Here is a 22,773-nt window from a genome sequence, read left to right as displayed (position 1 = left end):
GTAACAGGCATTGCCCTCTAAAGTGGTTGCATCCCATAAACAGGGTGGGAAAGTACCAGCTTCCCTTAAGGCTGTGAAACCACCCTGAGCCACCATCTGACAAATCACATAGAACAACAGCTTCTACTGTGGACACAAGCAATAGGGACAAGAGCTCTGAAGGGAAAATATGAGCCAAGGAATGCTGGGGTTGCCAGGGTACATCTAGGATAGAAGAAGGAGGGAGGATCCACCAATGACAGGGTGCAGAAAAGGGAGGGTGGCAGTGAAGACAGGTTTTACCAGCGTCATGAGTTTGCTGAATGTGGCTGGGGGAATTAAGAGCAAGTAAGATGTGTCCATTCTGTTTTCTGGGGAGAGGGCCACGTGTTTTGGCAGCAATTTCCATTTGGTGGTTTTGCTAGTGAACAAAGGGTGCCCCTTGGAGATCTGCCAGCTGCAGCATTGCTGTCGCTAGACAAATGTGTCACTTAGAGCACAAGGGTATGCTGGATCTGATGACAATGTGGACCAGATTTCCTGCCCCTACCCTGATTTTGAACATCCTGCTCCCTTGTGAACCAGTATGTTCCGCTCATTTGGTTTCTGATTTGTGAAGGAAGGGACTTTATCTGGTGCCCTGCTGACTGTATTCAGGGGGCCTAGCTGCATCCTGAGCATCTTCAGAAAACTCTGAGTCAGGCCCTGATGGCTTTCAGACCAGCTCCAGAAGGTCCTTTCCACTGACATTACAGTGCCAAGCACTGAAAGACTGCAGTGCCTGGATTAGCCCAGGGCCACGGGGAGCCACAGCTAAGTCCACTTCCCTCAGCCCATCCTCTGTGCCAAGTTTTGAAGTTCAAGGTTTTATAAAATTTAATGTGCACTAAGTAGCTTACATGATTCATCTGCCACCTTAGCCAAGTAGAGTTTCTTAAAGGGGTTTTGCCTTTTGTCTTTTTAACCATCATAAAATCATTGGGACAATCAGTAGAATCCTGGCTTTATAAGTCAGGGTACACTGTGTAGCTATTAAAAAGAACAAGGCAGTTCTAACTGTGGTCCTTCAGAGCAGTCTCAGGTGTGCTAAATAAAGAAAAGTCAAGGTGCTGAACAGTGAATTCAGCAGGCACCATGTGTGTAAATGAAGTAGGACTGTGTGCTGTGTGTGCAGCTGTCTCTGGAAGGTGAACCTGGGCTGGTAGCTATGGCTGCTCTGGCAGAGAACCAGAGCTGAGGGACAAGAGTACAGGGGAGGCTGGCTTTTCATTCTGTGCCCTTTATACATGTCACACTCATACTATCTTTGAATGGAAATAAAATTTTAAAGAACTTTTAAAACCAAAAATAAACTTTAAATGTCCCATATAAAAATAAAGGTCAAGTGGTAGAATAGGGTGGGTTTTAAGCAGAAATGTGCAATTTGCTTTGCAAGAGCATTGGGTGTCTTATGTTTGGATCTGCAGGCCTGCGACTGGTGGTGACAAATGGGAGTTTCATCTTTGACAATGTCACCATCTCCTTGACATGGCTCCTCTCTCCCTACATTGGAAATCTGTCCTGTGTACTCGGCATGGGAGACGGCCACACTCTTGATCCCTACTACCCTCCCAGGTAAGAGGACTCTCTGAGCCTGGAGTTGGATTGTATCAGTCAGTTGTTGCCATGTAATGAACCCGCCCCCGCCCCCGCCCAAGAACTTAGTGACTCATGGTTCTTGGGCTGGGTGACTTTTCTGATCTGGGTTGACTTTCCTGGTATTTCATGTAAAAGTTTGTGGGATCTCAAAGCTACCCACATGGCTTCTAACATTGAGGTCATATCTCAGATGCTCTCTTGTCAACGCCAGCAATCTTGCTTCTCAATTTGCAATAGGGCATGGACTCTAAGTACACAGAAGTCACATGCTTTGTGTGGATGTGACTCTGCTTTTCTTTCACATGTTATACCAATTCCTACTTTTGATTAACTCCTCATTAGTCTAAGATAAAGGGATTTTAAAATCTGACCCTCCAGGTCCACTGCAGATATATACATGAGTTGAGGGGGAGACCCTAGCCTCAAGTGGAAATGGTGTCTTGGAAGTCAGAAATCCTCCTTTAGGACTGCCTTCCTGCTTGACGTTCTTTGAGCCTTGTATTCATTTATACAGGGAGATCTTCGTTTCTCTATTAAGAAAAGCTTTCTGCATTTCTGAGATTATATCATGGGCCTTAGGGGACAAATTTACACAAGGCAGTTTGTTCAAGTTCAGTATTGGGTAACCAAGCGCCACCCACTGGCAGATTGGGGGGTTGACACCATTATTTCATCCTCATTCAGAGCTGCCACTTACACACAGCTGAGAAACTTGTGGGAGACCCGTAATTCACAAGACAACACAAGCCTTAGAGTGACCTAGTGTGCACAGGCTGTTTGGGGAGGCACAGAGGTGACAGTAGGTGAAGCTCAGAAAGGACTCTGGAGTGGAAGTCCTTTGGGTTGGGGGCCAGAATGCTAAGGCAGGAGCAGCAGGTCTAGGGAAGGAGACAGCCTGGGCCTGAGAGCCGTGGCGTGCTCCCATGACTGATAATATCTCATTCTACTGGGCATTCAGGGGATGTGGAAAAATCAGAGATGCCAGAAAACTCACCAGGGCCCCTGTCCAGGGGGCCTTTGTGCCAGCCGGTCTAAGGAGAGCAGAGGAAGGTGCGCAGGTTGAGTGCCAGGAAAAAGACTGAACTGCAACATGGGAGGGGTGCCAAGAGGGGCCGAGGAGAAGTGGAACTGCAAGCAGCCTCCACTGACGTCCCACCAATGCCATGGAGACCCGAGTGGGGTGGCTCTTAGGGGCCTCTTGAGTTGAGGCCAGAGAGGGGACACTTACCCCTGGCATCGAGCAGTCACTGCAAGCAGATGTGCTGGGAAGGGGATGTTACCTGGGGTGAGGCATCTTCCTGTGACTAAGGGGTCCCTGGAGTTGGGTTCAGCCGTGGGGCCTGGAGGAACGCTGCCTCCAATCTTGGGGAACTTGGGCAACACACTTGAAGCATCCACTACAGAGGAGCAGAGAAGAGATTTTAGGCCGGGAATTATATGGCCTATGTTGTTAATATGATTTCTAGTGTTATTATACTCACTGGATAATTTTAAGGAGCATATGAGACCACAAAGAAGAAAATAACTGGCAGAGTTGATTCCTTAATTCTAATAATTATATCAATATTACATGAAAGTGAATAATACTTTTATTTCATAGGCCAAGTAGTACACAATGGTATCCTGTTAAACAAAAACCACAATATTTGGGTCTATTATATACCAGATGCTTCCTCAGAATTGTATCATTTAAACCTAATAACAACCCTGCCAAGGCCAGTTCTGTCTCCATTGTGTGGACCAGGAAATCAAGGCTCCAGGAGCTTAGTTGAGACATTAGGTTAGATATCAGGATCTTAGGTCCTGCAGGTAACCAGTGGATTCCCTAGGAGATGTGATCCCGGTTCCCCACTCTTTCCGCTCCATCCCACTGCCCGGCTTGGTCAGAGGGCTTCATCTACCAACATGGTGGGCCACTTCTCAGTGACATAACAAAGTGACACAGACTATGGCATTCTAGACAGGTAGCTACTAGGAGCAAAGGCCAGAAATATGAGCTTTTCTTCAAAGAAAATTACATCTTATTAAAGGTAAATATTAGCCATGAGTGCAAACATAGAGCCCCTAGCGTCTTGAGCTATTTCTTTAACCTTTCTTTTGAAGTACAACATACATACAGAAAAGTGAATAAAAAGGTAGGGCTTAATCCCTTGTTACATAATGAACACACATGTAACCAGCGACCGGACTGGGAAAGGCAGGTGACCAGCCTTCCCAACATCCCTCTCAGTCCCCGTCCAGCCTCAAGGATAACCACTGCCCTAATTCCTTAACCTCACAGGTGAGTGTAAGCTGCATTTGAAGCTTAAGTAAATGGAATCATAGAGAATATACTCTATTTGACTTCTGCTCAACATTACATTTTTGGATCTGTTCATATCACATATAATTCTGATTTCTTTTTCTCATTGCTACATAACATTCTACAGTGTGAATATTCTTCAACTTTTTGCATTCTAGTGTTGGTGAAACATTTGGATGGTGTTTCATTCTTGGCTATTACAAATCGTATGGCTACCAACATTCTAGCCCACCTTTTTGTACATATATTAGATTTATATCCAAGAAAGGAAATGCTGGGTCTTAGCATCGTATAGGATCACACTATGAATTTTTAAGTTGTTTTCTCTGTCTCCCTCCCCCCTTCTCTTTTTCTCTCTCCCTCCTCCCCCTCTCTCCCTCTCCCTCTCCTTCTCCCTCTCCCTCTCCTTCTCCCTCTCCCTCTCTATATTCTGAGCAGATCTCCCTTGGCTGGCAGCAGTTTCTAAAACCACTTTGCACTCTTCTCCCTCTGGTGAGATTGCTGAGGGAGAAATTAGGAAAGGTGCATTTCTCTGCCTTTTAGTCCTGGGCAATTTCAGCTGATATCAGAGTTCAGAGAAAGGTATAAAAGGCTTCTTCCAGATAGATCACTGATACATACACCCTTCACATTTCCACAGAGGGTTCCTGTTTTCCTGTTCTGAAATCTACATTGTCTGATATTCTCCAACTCAGTGCTTGCTGATTTATCTTTCATTCCTTTATTTCAATTAGGCCATGTGGCTATGTTTAAAGTGAACTTCTTGTGGATAGCACATGGTTAGGTCTTGGTTTCTTAAGAGCCAATGAGGCAGAAGCTTTGGTGTATTTAGACCACTTACAATTAATGTAATTGCTGCTGTAGTTAGATTGAGGTCCCATCATTTTAAAATTTGTTTTCTGTTTGCCCCCTGTTTTTATTTCTTCTGCTCCCCTTTCCTGTCTTCTTTTGGATGATTTGAAAGATTTTAGCATTCCATTTTAACTTTAACTTCTGGCTGTATTTCTTTGCATTACTCTGTCAGTGGTTAATGCAGGGTTTACAATATACATACTGAACCTTTCATGGTCTACATAGAGTTAACATTTTATGCCATTAGGTAAAGTGTTAAAGCCTTACCAGGCTCCCTCTTTACTCCATAGGACCCACACTCCTGCATGCTGTACTTGTCATGGATATGACATCCAGGTACACTGAAAACTCGCTTCAACAGCCATCTGTATTTGAAAGAATTTAAGATGGGAAAAGCAGTCTATACATCCAACCACATATTACATATCTTGTGCTCTTCCTTCATTCTTGAAGTTCCACATGTGCTTCTGTTATCTCCCTTCAGCTGGGAACAGCTTCCAATAGCATTTCTTTCAGAGGAGACTAGCTAGCAACAAGTTCTCTTAGTGTGCCTGAGAATGTCTTTATTTTGCCTTAATTCCTAGAAGATATTTTTTTCTGGATCTAGAGATCTGTGTTGACAACTCTATCCTTTTCAGCTGTTTAGACATGTTTCAGTGTCTTCTGACATCCACAGTTTGTATTGAGAAATCTAGAGTCATTCAAAACTTTTTTTTTTTTTTTTTTTTAGTATGTAACATATCATCTTTTTTTTTCCTGGCTACTTTCAAGACATTTTCCCCTTATCTCAACTTCAGCAGTTTGATTATTATAGATATGGGTATGGCTTACTTTATTTCCCTGTTTGGGGTTCATTGAGCCTCTAAGATCTGTAAATATGTCTTTTGTCATGTTTGAGAGGTTTCCACGTTATTTCTTCAAATATATTTTTCTACATGAATCTTATTTCTTCTCTGAGGCTCCAATGACACACAGGTTAGATCTTTTGATATTGTTGCATAGGTTGCCGACACTCTGTTTTGGGGTACTGTGTATTTAACCCAGGAGTGCGCTACCAGTGACCCACATTCCCAGGTATTTTTAAATTTTGAGACAGGGTCTCGCTAAGTTGCCTCTGCTGGCCTCAAACATGCTATCCTCCCTCAGCCTCCTAAGATGCTGGGGTTACAGTCATGTACCACCATACCTATCCCACTCTGTTCATTTAATGTTTTCTCTGTTCTTCAGATTGGACTTCTCTTGGTCTATCTTCAAGTTCACTGACATTTCTCTCTTTCATCTCTATTCTGCTATTGAACTCACCAAGTGAATTTCTTATTTCATATATTGTATATTTTCAGTTGTAAAATTTCCATCTGATTCTTTTTTGTAGTTTCTGTTTCTCTGCTGAAAATGCATGCCTTTCCACTCATTTCAAGATGGTTTACTTTGACCTCACAGAACATGCTTATAACATGACTGAAGTCCTCATCTGGTAATTTCAACATCTCAAGACTGACTTCTGATTTCATTTTCCCCTGAAGTTTGGTCACATTTTCTTGGTTCTTCATGTATCAAGTAATTTTGGATTGCATTCTGAACGTTTTGAGTAATATGTTCTGAAATTCTGGGTCTTGTTGAAATCTTCCGGAAGTTTATTTTTAACATTTATTTGTTTTAACAGGCAACTGACCCAGATAGGTCCCATCACATGTCTGAGCTGTCTGCTCTGAAGTAGTTTCAATGTCAGTTCAGTTTTCAGAGATGTTTGAATCTGTCCTGTGCATGCAACTCCCAGGGTCATGGTTTTATTGTAGTTTAGTTCACAAAGCCTGTGGTGTTTCTTTGGGGTCTATTTCTGCACATGTGCAGTTTGGAGGTGAGCTTGTGTTTTTTGCTGGTTCAGTCACAAATTAGGGAATTCTCTCTGGATCTTTCTACTACATTTGTATTTCCTCTGGGCAGAAAGTTGGACTTTCTTTTTTTTTTTTTTTTTGGTACTGGGCATTGAACTTGGGTGCACTTGACCACTGAGCCACATCCCCAGCCCTATTTTGTTTTTATTTAGAAACAGGGTCTCAGTGAGTTGCTCAGCACCTTGCCTGGCTTTGAACTTGCAATCCTCCTGCCTTATCCTCCCAAGCCACTGTGATTATAGGCATGTGCCCGCCGTGCCTGGCTTCCCACGTTTTTTAAATAGGTGCATTTATAGTTGTAGATGATGATGGGATTTGTTGTTATATATTAGTAGATGCACACAATGTAACAATATAATTTGGCCATTATTACTCCCCAGCACTTTCCCTCTCCCTCCCCACCTCCCACCTGTTGTTGGTCCCTTTTGTCTACTGATCTCTCTTTGATTTTCATGAGATCCCCAACCCCATGAAAGATGGGCTTTCTATTGATAATTTAGAGTTGCATTACCCTATGCTGTTAATGCAGCTCCTAGAGAGGGGATAGTCTCGGGACAGTCTAAGAGAGGTGAACAAGAAACAAAACAAAGCAAAACTGGAGACTTCCCCCGTATTCTCAGACTTACATGGTCCTGGTCCCCTTCCTAAAGAGAGAAGGGGTTTCTCCTGGGGTTTTTGCTCTTTCTTTATTCCCTATACATTTCATGATTTAGGCTACCTTTGGATCAAAGCCAAGAGAGGGAAAAAAATGCAAAACAAAACAGGAAACTACCATCTTTATGGGTCATTCTTCACATTTTGACTTTCTTCCCAATCTGCTCACTGTTGTTTACTTTTTTAAAGTCCTTGGGTAGTTTTTGTCTTCTGCCAAGCCTTGTAGTTTAAATCAGTGGAAGATACAGGCTGTAATGGGCTTACTCCCATCTTGACCAACCCTGGGAAAGGGATTACCTTTCTAAGCTTTTTCACAAATATGTTCACTTGCTGCATATTTCTTGAGCACTAATCATGTTCTAGATAGTATGTGGAGGCCCCAGGTCCAGTTAGCCCACCAGATTCATGGGTCTGCATCTGCAGATTCAACCAACCAGATAGAAAATATTTGGGAAAAAAATCTAATAAAAATTAAAACAATAAAATGTAAACATAAAAATATAGTATAATAACTATTAGCATTTACATTATACTAATATTTTAAGTGATCTGGCGACTTTAAAGTACACAGGATGTCATATATTGGTTATAGGCAAATGCTGTGCCATTTCATAAAGAGACTTGAGCCTCTGTGGATTCTGTTATCTGTTGGGGGGCGTGGCAGATCTGGAACTGTCCTCACTGAGCCCACTGGCAGAGGATAACACAGAGCCAGCAACACAAAAGACATGTGTGCCCCCAAGAGAAGCAAAGAAGCTCCTTTTATAGGAGTCTGACTTAGTCCTTGGTTTAAGGAGGCTTCCATTAGGAAGTGAGGTTTAAGTGGAGGACCCAAGGAGCCATCTGAGAATGAACAAGGAGAGGGGACAAGAGACTTCCTAGTGAGGAACCACACATTTGGCAGTCTTGAAGCAGAAAGGCGGCGTGGTCCAGAAAATGGACAGTGGTCTGGGTGACCAGTATAGTTAGACAAGGGGAAAGAGGCAGGAGATGAGGGTTGCAGGTGAGGAAGGAGAGGTCTGTGGATCTTTGTGGGCCATGGGAGAGTTTTTTAATTAGCACCTTGAAAATAAGAAGCCAAACATGCCTGCAACTCTGGTATGTTTAGAATCTGATTCTATTTTATAAATGGGGAAAATAAGGCTGAGAGAGATAGTCTGGAGCACTGTATTTCACAGATGAAACAAGAAGGAAGATGAGGCAGAGAGGGGAAGAAACGACAGGAAAGGGACTTGCACCTGAGACTCGCCTCCCTGACAAGTGCCGTTTCTACCACTCTTCCCCTGTCCTGGAGGTCTCAGGGTAACCTTCCCTAACACTGAGAGCTGGGCATTCCCCTTCATCTTTTCTCTTTGCAGAGCCTGGAGATGTGAGTCACGTGTGAGTGTGTGTGTGTGTGTGTGTGTGTGTGTGTGCGCGCGCGCGCGCATGTGCCCATGCATCCCCAATGCTAATAACATTTCTGACTGTGGCGGCAGTTTGTCCAGCACCATGATCCACCAGTTCACATCTCCTGGGGAATTCACTGTGTTTGCGGAGTGCACAACCAGCGAGTGGCATGTGACAGCTCAAAAGCAAGTAACAGTGCGAGATAAGATGGAGAAGCTCAGTGTCACTGGGTGTGCCGGCCAGTCCAGATCAGGAGCCAGCCCTCTCTGCCGGGCTGTCTTTGGGGAGCCTCTGTGGATTCAGGTGGAGCTTGATGGAGGTGAGTCTGCAGCACTGGGGAGGTCAAGGCAAGCTGCAGGGTCCTCGATTTCCTCTGAGTCTGTCTAGGTAACTACCAGGCTTTGATAAATAACAACAGTGATCACTTTGAATTAAGCTACCATTTATTCATTTATTTAGCATCTATATGTGCCATGAACCGTTCTAGGTGCTTTTCTTATGCTAGCCTACTAAGTGCATACTAGTATTATCTCCATTTTTATAGATGAAGAAATGGTGACACAGAAAGGTTAAAAAATGTGCCCAGAGTCACAAGGCTAGTGAGTCAATGAGAGTTCCCAGCCTTCCCAAGCCCTTCTTTGCCTGCCCATAGACCCATCACAAGAACAACTTCCATGCCACTTCCTGTTGGGGGAATTTTAATGGGATGAGGTGGGACTGAGATGACTCTAGCTAGGCTGACCCTATCTTAGTGTAGCCAGCATCAGCCAGCAGGGCATGGTCATCTTGCTGCAGTCATGACTAACATTCACTGTACACACTGGCACCACCACACCAGCTGTTACAGTGATGGTCCACCCAATGCTGTTTCCAATTGGTTACAGACCTCATTCTGATTGGTCATCGTGTCTATTTTTTTATTGGCCAAGGTGTCCATTTTGATTCAGATTAGATTCATGGCATCTATTTTGATTGGTCATAGTAGCATTTCTGATTGGTCACGGTGTCATTCTGATTGGTCATGGCATCCATTCTAATTTGTTACAGAATTCATTCTGATTGGCTACAGTGTTCATTCTGATGCCTCAGACCATCTATTCTATTGGCTGGTGCTCACACTGTTTCAGTTGTTATTTTAAAGTCTCTTGTAGAGACTTCCTGGCTAAGACCCATCCTTATCCAGGGCAGCATCTTTTGATGAGGCACAGGTCCAATGTGAGATCTGTAAAAGCCTGGTGATGTCAGTGACGCATCACAGAGCTGTGGAAATGGGGACGTGACTACTTACCACCGGGAGGCCGCTCCAGCAGTACCTTAGTGGAGGGGTAAAAGGCCTGGACAGTGCTCACGGTACTCCCTTCTGCTCTTGATTGTTTGCTGGCTGAAGAAGGATGATATTGTGAACCTGGGGAAGCCTAAAACAAACTTTTATCTATTTATTATATAAATATAATTTTGTACAAATAATTTCTCCTCCTCCTTCTTCATTATCATCTGAATTAGAAATATACTAGCTTGGAAGGAATTCTAATTTTTTGGTATAAATGAGATTTTAAGATTCTTATGATATTTAGCACCCAGTAAGGATTCCTATCTGCCAACTATGAGGGAGCACCCACCCAAGGTAAAGAGACTGAGTTTTCCTGTTGCAGGCTTCAGGCAGTCATGGTGGAGGAGGAAGAAAAGCCTCCACTTGCTACCACTGAAATAAGACTTGAGGCCCATTCTCATGCATAAAAACCAGTCCACCCCTCAGAGATGCTGCCTTTTCAGCTTCTTCCCTAAGGACATCCCTATCAACAAAATGTTCTAATAGTTTTGTTACACACTTCTAAGTTCAAGGGTAACATATGGCAGTACACACCTGTGACCCCAGCTACTTGGGAGGCCGAGGCAGGAGGATCACAAGTTCAACTTAGCAAAACCCTGTCTCAAAACAAAGTATAAAAAGGGCTGGGGATGTACCTCAGTGGTAGAATACTCCTGGGTTTAACCCCTAGTACAAAAAAAAAAAAAAAAAAAAAAAGGTAACATGTGCATAGTAGAAATAAATTAGAGGACCCCCCCCCCCCCCGCCAAAAAATCACTCATCAACCCAATGCTCAGAAATAGTCACTGTTAACATTGGGAAGTGGGTAATGTCCTTACATATTTCTTTATATCTCTTTCTGTATGCATATCTACACCTAGAATCAGACATCAAACCTTGAGTATGAACTATCAAAGTACAAGCGGCTGCATGGTTGTTATCAATGTTTTTAAATTCTTCTTACCCCAAATAGGAACAAGAGTGACTTACACTGTGCTTTCGGGCAACATAACTCTGGCTGAGTCTGCCACCCAGAGGGGCTCACTACCCTATAATCTGACCCTGGACACGGATGCTCAGGAACGGATGGGCCCCGGGGTCCACCACCTGCAGATCCAAGCCAGCAGCAACAGCACCGCCTCGGCACTCTCTGGGAACATCACTGTCCACTTTGTGGAGCTGCTGTCAGGACTGCAGGCCTCCTGGGCTTCGGACCTTGTAGAACTGGGACAGGACCTACTGATCAATGTCTCAGTGGCTCACGGCACCCCTGAGGAGCTGACTTTTGAGGTGGTGGGACTCAATGGAAACTTCTCCCAAATGGAAGAGGATTTGGGGGAGCCATCTTGGATTTACCACGTGGCAGTTCCTGTTGAAGGTACTTGGTGGCAACCCATGCAACTTCCCTTCTCTTCCCTTTCTGACTTGGAGCCCAGGGTTCTGCCAGTCAGGTTTCAGTGTGTCCTAGATACAAGCATGGCTCATGGGTGGTCCTGCCTGGGTCACGCAGTGAGGATGAGACACGTTATGTGCCCTTCGACAGTTATAGCTGCGGGGTTTCTCAACTTTGGCACTCCTGACATTTGGCACTGGGCAATTCCTTGTCACAGTCAGGGGTGGTCCCATGCACTGTAGCAGCATCCTTGGCTTCTACCTCTAGATGCAAGTAATAGCAGTCCCCCAAGTTGTGACAGCCAAAAATGTTCCTAGACATTGACAGATGTCCCCTGAAAGACAAAATTACCCTCTTTTAGGACCACTGGAAAAGAGTAGTATATATTCCAATTTCTTCCAACAACTATCGAGGACAGTATAGTCCTAGGAGCTGCGATCCATGCCCTGGGGAGAGAGGGGTTAGAACTGGAAGGCAGTAAGCATAAGATGACGCATGAGGTAGACTGGCTGGCACCAAATGAGGAAGAGGTCACAGCACATATTGGCATTGACTCAGGAAGGAGCTGCTGGACTGGAGGGCAGTGTGACTAAGGTGATATCCGCAGGCAGGAAGGCAGTGGGGTCTCCAGCCCACCAGGACTCTGCCGGCAGCTTTTGGGGACCTCAGAGGTGTGTGAGAGAGCAGGCCACAGGGGCAGGTGCTGGCAAAAGAGACAGCAGCAGGAATGACAGGTTCAATAAGAAGCCACTAGGTCTTGGCCAGGCACCCAGCGTCCAGTGCAGGACAGGAAGAACCCAGAGTTCACTGGAAAAGACACACACCGTAGAGGCCACGGTCCACACGCCCACTGGGTTTTATCCCCTCTGCTCCCATAAAGCTGCTCAGTGGGGGAGGTTTATCCCTTACTGATTGACATCATCTCCGGGTGGCCCTGCCACTTGTTTGCTCACTCTCAGATGATTAACAGACTCTTTCCCTGCCAAGGCCAACAGATTTGGACCACTCCAGGGGAAGAGGGGCTGAGGGAGGGTGGGGAGGGGATCAGGCAGGAACACTTGGGCTTGGTGGTGCTGTCTCCGGCCTGGCTGGCCTGGTCTCAGGGCCCTGAAGACGTTTGAAACTGCCTTTGGTGAGAGCTTCTATGGGCTCCTGGGGCCCCCTGCTGGGCCCCACAGATTACAGCTCCCAGGACAGAGTGAGCCTCCCTTTCAGCTGGCCACATCTGCCCAGAGGCTGCCTCTCTCCCCACTCTCTGCTAGTCTCCTCATTCTCTCCACCTTCCGCAACACCACCCTCCCCCACGGCCCACACCTGACCCACAGAGAGTTTATACCCATTATTGCTCCCCTGCCAGCCAACTGTGGGTATTCCCAGACCCAGTGCAGCCCTCCCTTCCCTCTTCCCTCTCCCTCCACAGCCACCCCTCCAGCAGGTTCAGGGGCAGGAGTAAGAAACCCGCCATGGGGTTCCCAACCTCAGAGAACACACACCACATTTTTCAAGGGGTCTTCCTGAAGACCCCTCTCTGCTCAGGAGCCCCTCCCCTCGGCCCTTCCCCATTAGCAGTCCTCTCCAAATAAATCTTCCACACCTCTCTTCCCTTTCCCCTCTCTTGACTCTCTTTACAATTCTGTCCTTGAAGTCCTAGGCCTGAGGAGTGACTACAGGGGTCTCACAAGTCAGGTCAGCCACTCCCTGCAAAAACCAGAGAAGGTAACAGGTGAACAGCATGAGAGAACTTTAATCAGTGTAGCCACCCCCGGGAAGGGGAACCCGCGTCCTTAGCCCTGCCTTCCAGGGCCCAACAGGAAGGGCATGGGGGCCAGGGTTGGGGATTGCCCCTCGAGGCTCTCCGCAGCTGCCTGCCAGGTGGCCTTGCTCAGGTGTGGTCTGACCACCGCCACCTAAGGATCAGTCAGGTGGGGTCTCTGATAAGAAAGTGGCTGTGGCCTGCGGGGTAGCTTGGACTCATCACATGATGTTTATGAGGTCATTCCCTGTTCCTGGGATCCGTGCTGACTGGGGACAAAGAGGATGAACGTGAAATGGAGGCAGAGATGCCAAGTCTTTAATCCTGCTTTCAGCCATGATTTAAACGTTTGCAGGCAAAAGTGAGAAGTCTAAGTCCTTGTTATGCTCTCGTGTCCTTCCCTGGGTGGGAAGGAAGTTAAGCTCCAGCCCTGGCTCCATCCCATGAACCGTTTCTTTCTCTCCCATGCCCACAATGCCCCTGTACCAATTCCCGCCATGGTTTGGCACTCCTGCCTATGGATCTACCAGACCATAGGCCCTTGAGGACAGGGACCATACTCCTTCATCTCTTGTGTCCACAGAGCCTTGCCCTGTGCCCAGCATATAGCAGATGCTTATTAAATGCTCAGAGGTGAAAGATTCAGGTGCCACCTTCTGAATGGACTGAAAAGCACGTGCGGGGAGAGTCATCTCAGCACGAGTTGGACAGTTCCTGGCAATGCCCCTAACACTGTGCCCTTTGCCCTTTGCCTTGCAGGCACCTTTCTGGTCACAGTGCACCTGAGGAATGCCTTCTCAAACTTGAGCTTGGAGATAGGAAGCGTCACTATCACAGGCAAGGTGTTTCCTCAAGGGCGTACAAAACTTATCGTTTGGGATCTAGTGAGGGGCCCTTCAAACAGGGCTCTGAATACATGTCTTGTACTGCAGACATTCAAAATTCTCTAAAGAGGTGATGATCAAAAAATCAGAAAGAACTTGTGTCTGAGCCGAACACCTACAGATGTTTTTCTTGTCATTATTCCCTAAACAATAAAGTATAACAACTATTAACATAGCATTCATATTATTTTAGGTATTACAAGTAATCTAGAGATGATTTGAAGGATATGAGATGGGCCAGAGGTGTAGCTCAGTGGTAGAGCACTTACTTAGAATGTGCAAGGCCCTGGGTTTGCTCTCCAACACTGAGAAACAGAAAGTGTAGGAGATGATATGTGTATGTTATATGCAAAAATACAACACCATTTTATATGTGAGCATTCTTGGATTGTGGTATCTGAAGGGATCCTGGAAACAATCCCCTGGGGATATTGAGGGACAATTGTACAGTAAAACATTGAACCACTGGCATGGAATTCTGAATTGGTATTGGTTATGGTGTTCTGGGCTGTAAGCAACAGAAAGTCCAACTCAAGTCACTTAACATTCAGAGATTTTTCGTCTCCTATAAGAGATTAGAAAGGAAGACGGTTGATTCAATGGCCAGTGATGCCAGCAAGGACCCAGGCTCAGTCTATCTTTCTGCTCTGCCATCCTCAGGCTTTGACTCTGTTCTTACTCTTGTCTCTGATGGAATCAAGGAGGCTGCTGCTGTTCCAGACATTGTATGTCAATTCAGCATCACCCAGAAGCAGCAGAAGGATGTTGCTTTCTGTGCCCTTTCTCTCTAGCACCCAGTCATTTTCCCTCAGACACTGATGATCAGGGTAGAATGATGCACTCAGCTGTAAAGGAGGCTGGAAAAGCAGGGATGCAGAAATTCGAGGTGCTACAGGGGAAGGTGAAATCTGGCTGCCAAGAGGAAGGGTGGGGTAAAAGCTGTTGACTGGCCAGTCAGTAGTAGCCATCACAGAGCTTGAAGTTCATCTCAAATGCTTTTGCCAAGGACTCCAAGTGGCAAGGGACAGGAAAGAAGTTAAAACTGGACCAAGCTGAAAGGAAATTTTATCAGTTCATAAAATGAAGAGTCCAGGGGATAGACATCATTTACACAATGTCCTGGGAAACCTGCCCTCTCCACCTCTTGGTTCTGTGTTGGCCTCATCTGTTTCTCTCTTCCCCAGCCTGCAAGATGGGCCCAGGCTTTGATCCCTGTCTCCAGAGGAGAAAGAACATTCCTTGTTGAGTTTTACAGCGGAAGTCCCAGCCTGTCTCTTGCTGGACCAAGCTCAGTTCAGGTTCCTTCCTGGACCTGGCTGAGACCACAGGGAACTGGTACTCGGTGTGGGCATATCGTAAGCATAGGCACAAAGAATAGGGAAGGGATGTGCTCTTTCCTAAAGAAGGGGGCGTGGTTGCCTGTATAGGAGGAAAACACCCTGTACTGTCCACAGCCCTCATTTTCTATGCATGACATCCGAGGTCCAGAGAGGCTACTTGGCTTTGCAGAAGTCACTCAACTAATTCATGGCAGGAGCAGAGGCAGCAACTCTTTCTCTTGATCTCTTCTTCATCCAGGGTTGTTAGACCATCTTCCTTCTTAAGGGTAACGGAGGTCTCTTTGGCCTCTTAGCTTTGCTTCATGTAATTTTATAGACCTTCAAAGTTATAGCTGTGTGAATGAGAATTTACGGGAAGAGAATTTTTAAACAGCCAGAGTATCCAGTTCTTAATTTACCCAAGTCACTAGAATCAAGCAATCAGTATAGAATAACCCTGTGTTCCTAGCAATCACCACACTCAGTTACACATTAATCCCATTCACATTTCAATGTCTTCAGAGCATTGTTCAGATGAATATCCATTTTGCATTTTTTTAACATGGCACAGTAGCATTCTTTATAGAGAGTTAGGAAGCCTAATGTAAACAGCATGGTATTGAGTGCTCCTGAAATCTTGTTTATAGATGAGAAAACTAAGACTCAGGAATAATAACTAAGCTACCCAGGTCCTCATAGCTATAAGAAGCCCATAGGGAGAAATGAAAACACAGCATGGGGTGCTGTGGCCACCCCCACTAGCTTGTCAGATCTGATTGCACCCCTTTCCTCTTACTCTACCTTCAGTAATGTTGGGTTGGTAGCTTGAGATCTACTCTGGTGGGAATATTTATGCTATGGAAATTAGCATGTGCTATAGACCAGGGCTCCTCATCCTGACCCAGAATCTTCAGCATGATTCTCTGACTGCTGTTTTTGCAGTGGGGGTTGGGGGTAGGGAAGTCTTGCTGTGTTGCCCAGGTTGGTTGGTCTTGAACTCCTAGGCTCTTGTGATCTTGTTTTGGACTCCCAAGAAGCTGGGACCACAGGCATGTGCTACCATGCCTGACTGATTCTGCCTTTTGAATCTTATATGAGGTTTTCTATGAAAGCTTAATGCTCATTCCCATTGTGTTTCCAGCCCCATCCAGTCTTCAAGAACCAACTGGAATGAATGTTAAAGGAAAGAATGTGAGTATCTTTTATAAACACTTAACTTCACAAGAAAAAGATATTCAAGCACTCTGTTAGTTTTGAGTTTTGGTTTGTTGGTACCAATAGCCAAAGCATGGGAATCCCCAAGTCTTTTTCCATTTGAAAGGAGCCCCAAAAGGACTGAAGTCAAACAAACCATGTTTTCTAACCACAACAGAACTATGTTGTGAATCAATAATAAGCTAACTAGGATATATAGATATCTCTTAGACATCTTAGAAATTAAATACAACTCTTCTATAAAAAATTACTGGACCAAAGATATAACAACAAAGGAAATCAGAAAATATCTCTAACTAAATGATAATGACAATAAAACCTAACCAAATTTGTGCGGTACAGCTAAAGCAGTACTTAGAGGAAAATTTATAGCTTTAGTGTTTATGTTAGAAAACAAGTGCACATTCTTTAGTTGTTATGACAAGATTGAGTATTCAACTCCTTGCTATTAATATTGTTCATGTGTGCATAATTCAATAACAAAGACCTATCCTGTACCTATAATGTTCAAGGTTTGTGTTAGTGTCTGGGAAGGTAACGGTGAATAAACAGAGGTGGTCCCTGCCTTCATGAAGCTCACTGAGTGAGACAAACAAAATAAAAGAATTAAGAAATTAAGAATTGTGTTAAGTGTCTACAAATAACCAGCAGGGTGCAGAGATACAAATATCAGAGTAGTCTAGCAAATGTGGTCAGATGAGCCTCCCAAGAGGTGATGTGAAACTATGAAGCATGCTGGGAAACAGAGTAAGAGCTTGCTGAGTGGGTGGGGTGAGAAGGCCCTGAAGCTGGAAATGGCCTGAAGCCAGTGTGGCTAGAGCCTGGTGTGGGAGAAGGACTAGGATTACAGAGGTGGACAGAGGCCAGAAGGCATGGAGCCTTAGGTGCTAAGGTAAGAAATTTGGATTTTATTCTCAGGCTGTGGGAAGTCACTAAAGATTGAGTTCTACTGTAATCTCATACTATTCCAGGCTAAGATCTCTAGGCTTGAACAAGAGGCCCTACCACTTGAGCTGTTCAACCAGGTCCGATCAGAATTTACTCCCAGAACATTCCAAGTACCTGCCAAGCCCTTTCCTAGAACCCACATTCTCCCCATTATTGCCCAGCCCACCCTCTCTCTCCCTCCTGTGGTTGTTCTGGGAGCGTGTCCTCCAGGGAAATGTTCCCTGGCTCCAATGACCAGTTTATAGAGGTAACAACTGGCTCTTTTTAGATTGAATCACAGCAGCCCTGCAGGTCAGATGCTATCAAACCCTCAGAGCAACAGATGCTCAGAGACTTAGAAACTGGCTGAGGTCATGGGCTAATGAGGCAATCTGAGCTTTGGCCAGCCCCAAGGGCTACATTCTTAATTTATTGCCTCTTTCCTCCACCTCTCACGATTCCCTAGGACTCCCTTCCTCAAAGTTTTGTCCATTTGTATGCCTGTTTTTTTTTTTTTTTATTTTTTAACCTAACTTCAAGGCAAGGGCTGGATCTTTTTCTTGTATCTCCAAGAAGGACCTGGCCCAGAGAGGCCTGTGTCAGTATAGCTGAATGCATGGTAGACCCTGAGCCCACGCTCAAAGTCACTCACCCAGTGATCCTGAGTGGATAGATTAGGGTCTTTCTCCATTCCAAGGTTTCTACTTTGGCCACTCTTGGAACAGATTGCTCAGAGGTGGGTGTGGGTTGGCAGCACACCCTACAGCCTGTGAATGGGGAGTCTCACCATGGCTGCTTCTTCTGCAGAGAGACATAGGGGCTATGGAGGTGCGTGTTGAGCCTGGTATGTACGCAGACCCTTTCACAACAGTCACTCTGAGCTGGCCAGGTGATGACAAGGATCTACGTTTCCATTGGTCATGTGGTAGGTAGTCCTTTCTCAATAAGTCATGACCTGAGGTCAGAGTTTGATGTTTTCTTGCTTTTCACACCAATAGTACTACTTAAGCCTAACATTTTATGTAATGTGTACATGCAAGAGACTGCAAATTCCATGGAAATGGGAGATGAGGAAATCATGGCAAACCAAGGTTGGGTGGAGGATGGTCCTGAATGCAGGCCACAAGGGGATATAGAATATTAAAACCAATAATAAACTCATAAAAGCCTGTGTGCATTTTTATTACCAGCATGCACAGGCAATTCTGACAATGTCAGTGATGCAATACTCCCACCCCACCAGATGTGTCACTGCAGAGAGTCTAGAAAGGGTGTGAGTTGGCATTTGTTGACAAACCAAGATGGTAGCACCACTTTCCAGAATCAGTGACCTCCTTTTTATAGGGACATACCCTAGCTGCATGTGCACTCTTTTAGAAATAAGATGCATGTCATTCATAGCATGCACATTGCTTTTGCAACCCTTGTTTTCTTCCTTGAACAACATATTCTTCATATTTTAATGTTATGGGATCTTCTTGTCCATCTTGATTTTCGTAATGGCTATACAATGCACCATCAAGTTGATGTGTGATCAATTATGCAAAAAGATGGCACATGGACCAGTGCCATCTTTTTAGATAATTAGGTTGCCACCAATTGTTTGCTGTATAAACAATACTGTAATGAACACCCTCATAGTTTGATCTTTGTTTACCTCTGTGGTTGTTTTTATAACTAAATGACCCTATTATTCTAAAAATGGAATAATAGGGTCAAAAATCATGCACAAGTTCAAGGTTTTGATATTGCCACATGGTTGTGACTTTCTATTACTTCTCATTACTTGAATACAGAGGACACAAGTGTAGAGTTTAAGTAACTGAGCAGAGCCTGCCTCTTGATGAACACATTGGAGGGGGTAGCAAGTGAGGCAGTGATGGATAGAGACCAATCAGCAGCTTTGAATCTTAGGGAGATGCCAACATAAAGCAGGGGGTGATTCAGCAGAGCAGATGGAGGCACCCTACAGGGACATAGCTGTGGACAGCCTCCTCCACATGGAGTGACAAACTTCTCCAAGGATGAGAAGTTGCCTTCTGGAGCATAGATCCTCCTGGTGTTTCTCTTGCCAAGTGCCAGCCTGATCATCTATGAAAGTCCCTGGTATAAAACCAACTCTATGGATCCCACAGGTTTGCTCCATGTCTAGGTGCGGTATGGGCCATTTCCCAAAGCATCCTCTGCAGCCCCATTCCTGCAATCCATAAGTGACTTTTCTTTAAAAAACTAAAATCTGTTTGTAACTAACACAGTTAATATTGACCTCTTTCTTCTAAAAACATCAAATCAAGCTGTAGTATGGCCTGCTTCACTGCTATTTGGGGGCCTGAGGCAGGAGGGTCACTTGAGCTTAGGAGTTGGAGACTAATCTGAGCAACACAGTGAGATCCCATCTTAAACAAATGGTCCTCAGAGCCTGCCTCTTGATGAACACATTGGACGGGGTAGCGAGGGGAACTCAAACTAGAAGGTAGCCACATGTGCCAAGTTCAGTGTTCCTGACGGATGACAGTGTTTGCTCACCTCTCTCAGGGCGATGCTGGGCTCAGTGGAGCAACTGTGTTGAGAGGCAGCTGCTCCACATGGACCAGAGGGAGTTGGTGGTCCCACCATCCTGCCTGCCACCACCAGACTCTGCTGTCACCCTGCACCTGGATGTCCTGAGGGGCCAGGAGCTGGAGAACAAGGCAGAGCAGTGTCTCTATGTCTTTGCTCCCCTGAATCTGAAACCTCAAATCAGGTGGGCAAGTTCCTCCAGGGTTGTCATTCATTCATCAGTCAATACTTACCGAGAGCCAACCTGGGCTGGCCCTGACTTAGGGGCGGGGCTGGCAAGGGTGGGCAGACTGTCCTGGCTGTTCTCATAAGGGTTTCAGCAACAATTGGAGCAAAGGAATGAAGGGAGCGACTACACATCCATGACAGTTTCCCCAACTGGGAGTCAGAGAGGCTTCCCGCAGGAACTGGGGATCAGCAGAGATGTGCCTGGGGAAGAGGAAGTGACTTGGCCAGAGAGTGGGGGCTGGAGAGGGAACAGAGTGGGCAAAGGGAGAGAACAGAGGGCAACCAGGAAGTGAAAGTGGAGAGTATTCTTGAGATTAGAGGAGAGAGGGGCAAGAGGAGCTGGAAGAGCAGGTAGGGCCTTGCAGGTCATGCCACGTTTAGGTCTCTTTCCTAAGAGTTCAGTAGAGAATGCCAGCCAAGAGTGCTGAGCAGTTACAGACATGGTCACATCTTGCTTCAAAACACCCTGCTAGCAGAATGGAGAATGGGTGCAGGAGGGTGGGAACCCTCAGGGAGGTTGCTCCTGCTGTTGCTGGAGTCAAGGTAAGAGCTCAGGGTAGCATGGCCTAGCAGCCTGGTCCCTGTAGCAACAAAATAGCTTATTCTAACCATGACTAACCACTGATGGATGAAGACTCTGTCTACAGGTTTGGACAGGGCTAAAGGAACAACCTAAGGTTACAATGCAGCATAGGAATCCATCACTCCAAAACTGCTAAGATGGGGTGGGGTGGGGATTCCTGGGAGCTGTGGCATTAGAAGGACCTCCCAGCAGGAGCCCTGGGCTTTGCTAGCAAGACACAGCTGCCACCAACTGCAGCCTGCAAGGAAGGAGCAGGGAAAACACTGAATGCAAACCTCACCTTCTCTCCTCACACCACCAGTCCTCTACCAGGGCTCCCATTGGTGGGACCCAAGCAGAAGCCTGAGGGTGCAGGAGCTGGGGCATCACAGCCTGTTGAGGCCAGTCAATGGGTCACAGCCATTGACTGGAGAGCTGGAGGACAGTCTGGAGGGGCCAAAGGAGACCATCTTGTACTAAAATATACATCGAGAGAGAAGGAAGAGTAGGAAGAGTCAAGAACTTTTGAGGTTTTAAAATTTGGAAGACCTAGGAGGGGATGGACTGGATACAGAGCAGATGCCAAAGTGACCTCTCAGGGGAGGGAGTAGGGCATTACAGAGAAGACCCAGGGTTCAGGTAAGACATGAGGGTTCCATCATCTACTTAGGAGGTGTATCACCTTGGGAAAATGACATCAGTTCTATGAGCCTGTGTGTGCTCTGGGGATACTGAAGTGTCACCCACAGGGCTGCTATAAGAATCTGATGCACTAACACCCAGGAACATGATTTATGGATGCACATGTGCTATGAAACCACAGCATTATTTCCTATTATTAGAACTCAGAGAATTGCAATAATGCATGCCTGTAAACTCAGCTACTTGGAAGTCTGAGGCAGGAAGACAGCAAGTTCAAGGTCAATCTGAGCAACCTAGTGAGACCCTATCTTGAAATAAAAATAAAAAACAGCTGGAGGTATAGCTCAGAGGTTCAGCACCTTGAGTTCGATTCCAGTACTACATACATACTAAATAAATGTTTAAAAGGAGAATCATAGAAGTTGATGGGTCTTATCCCCTTACTTAGCAGATGAGGCTGAGAGAGTTTCATGACTTGCGTGAGGTGGCCATTCCTAGGTGGCAAGGACAGGACTTGAACCCGGGGTTCTGTTCAGCTGCCTGTACTTTCCACGACTTTACTCTGTGCAGTGAACAAAATGAAAATTCAGTGAGGCCGTGAGCCCTCCAGGCGAGAATAATAAGGTTGTCCTTGGTAGAGGTGGGCAGCCATGGCTTTTACTCCATGTCTCATCTGGAAAAAGGCCACTGCCCACCTTCTCAAAGGACTTGGGAAGATCCCATGGCCGCCACACCCAGGGAGCTCCCTCGCCCTCTTTCTCCCTTTCAGCTGTGAGAAGAACTGTCGCCTGGTGACTGCTGGCGAAGACCTTGAGCTCAGGGTCACCTTGGGAGGTGATGCCTCAGCAGCCACGTTCAGCTGGTACTTAGATGACACTGCCCCAGATAAGGTGAGGATGCTGACAACCACTCGGAAAACATCTCCCTTTTTTTTACCAGATCTGTGTTGAATGTCCAGTACTGAGAAGTGGGTCAGCTCCACACGGAGCCAGTGCAGTGGTCAGGAGGGCTGGAGGACATGCCACTGAGGCACAGGAGGGACTGGTCAGCAGGCCAAGTAGGTGCAAAGGATCAAAGACTATGGGAGATGTTGATATTTTTTCATATATTTGTTGATTAATTATATATCATCTTCTGAGAAGTGTCTGTTCTGTTCCTTCACCCATTTATTGATTTGGTTATTTGTTTTGGGTTTTTTTTTTTTGGTGTTAAGATTTTTGAGTTTTTTTTAAATATATATATCCTAGAGATTAGTGCTCTATCTGATGTGTGT

The 22,773-nt window shown here is 45.7% G+C and overlaps 2 protein-coding genes across 4 annotated transcripts in view; one reads left to right on the top strand and one right to left on the bottom strand.

Annotated features, from left to right (window-relative positions):
* Positions 1-22,773, bottom strand: part of Gan (gigaxonin) — a 383,888-nt gene that overhangs the window by 129,212 nt on the left and 231,903 nt on the right. The window lies entirely within an intron of this gene.
* Positions 1-22,773, top strand: part of Pkd1l3 (polycystin 1 like 3, transient receptor potential channel interacting) — an 81,925-nt gene that overhangs the window by 7,350 nt on the left and 51,802 nt on the right. For 2 of the 3 annotated variants that reach the window (XM_076838826.2, XM_076838827.2), the window contains exons 5-12: positions 1,446-1,593; positions 8,808-9,028; positions 10,992-11,396; positions 13,924-14,001; positions 16,509-16,558; positions 18,317-18,434; positions 20,045-20,252; positions 22,270-22,390. In XM_076838826.2, the coding sequence (XP_076694941.2) occupies positions 1,446-1,593; positions 8,808-9,028; positions 10,992-11,396; positions 13,924-14,001; positions 16,509-16,558; positions 18,317-18,434; positions 20,045-20,252; positions 22,270-22,390 (1,349 nt within the window). Of the gene's footprint in view, positions 1-1,445; positions 1,594-8,798; positions 9,029-10,991; positions 11,397-13,923; positions 14,002-16,508; positions 16,559-18,316; positions 18,435-20,044; positions 20,253-22,269; positions 22,391-22,773 lie in introns of all 3 variants that reach the window. The other variant, XM_076838825.2, reaches the window with a different exon arrangement.

This window comes from Callospermophilus lateralis, chromosome 18 (assembly GCF_048772815.1).
Source record: "Callospermophilus lateralis isolate mCalLat2 chromosome 18, mCalLat2.hap1, whole genome shotgun sequence".
Taxonomy (NCBI): Eukaryota; Metazoa; Chordata; class Mammalia; order Rodentia; family Sciuridae; genus Callospermophilus; species Callospermophilus lateralis.
The sequence above is the reverse complement of the archived record's forward strand: the minus strand, read 5'-3'. Positions and strand labels throughout refer to the sequence as shown.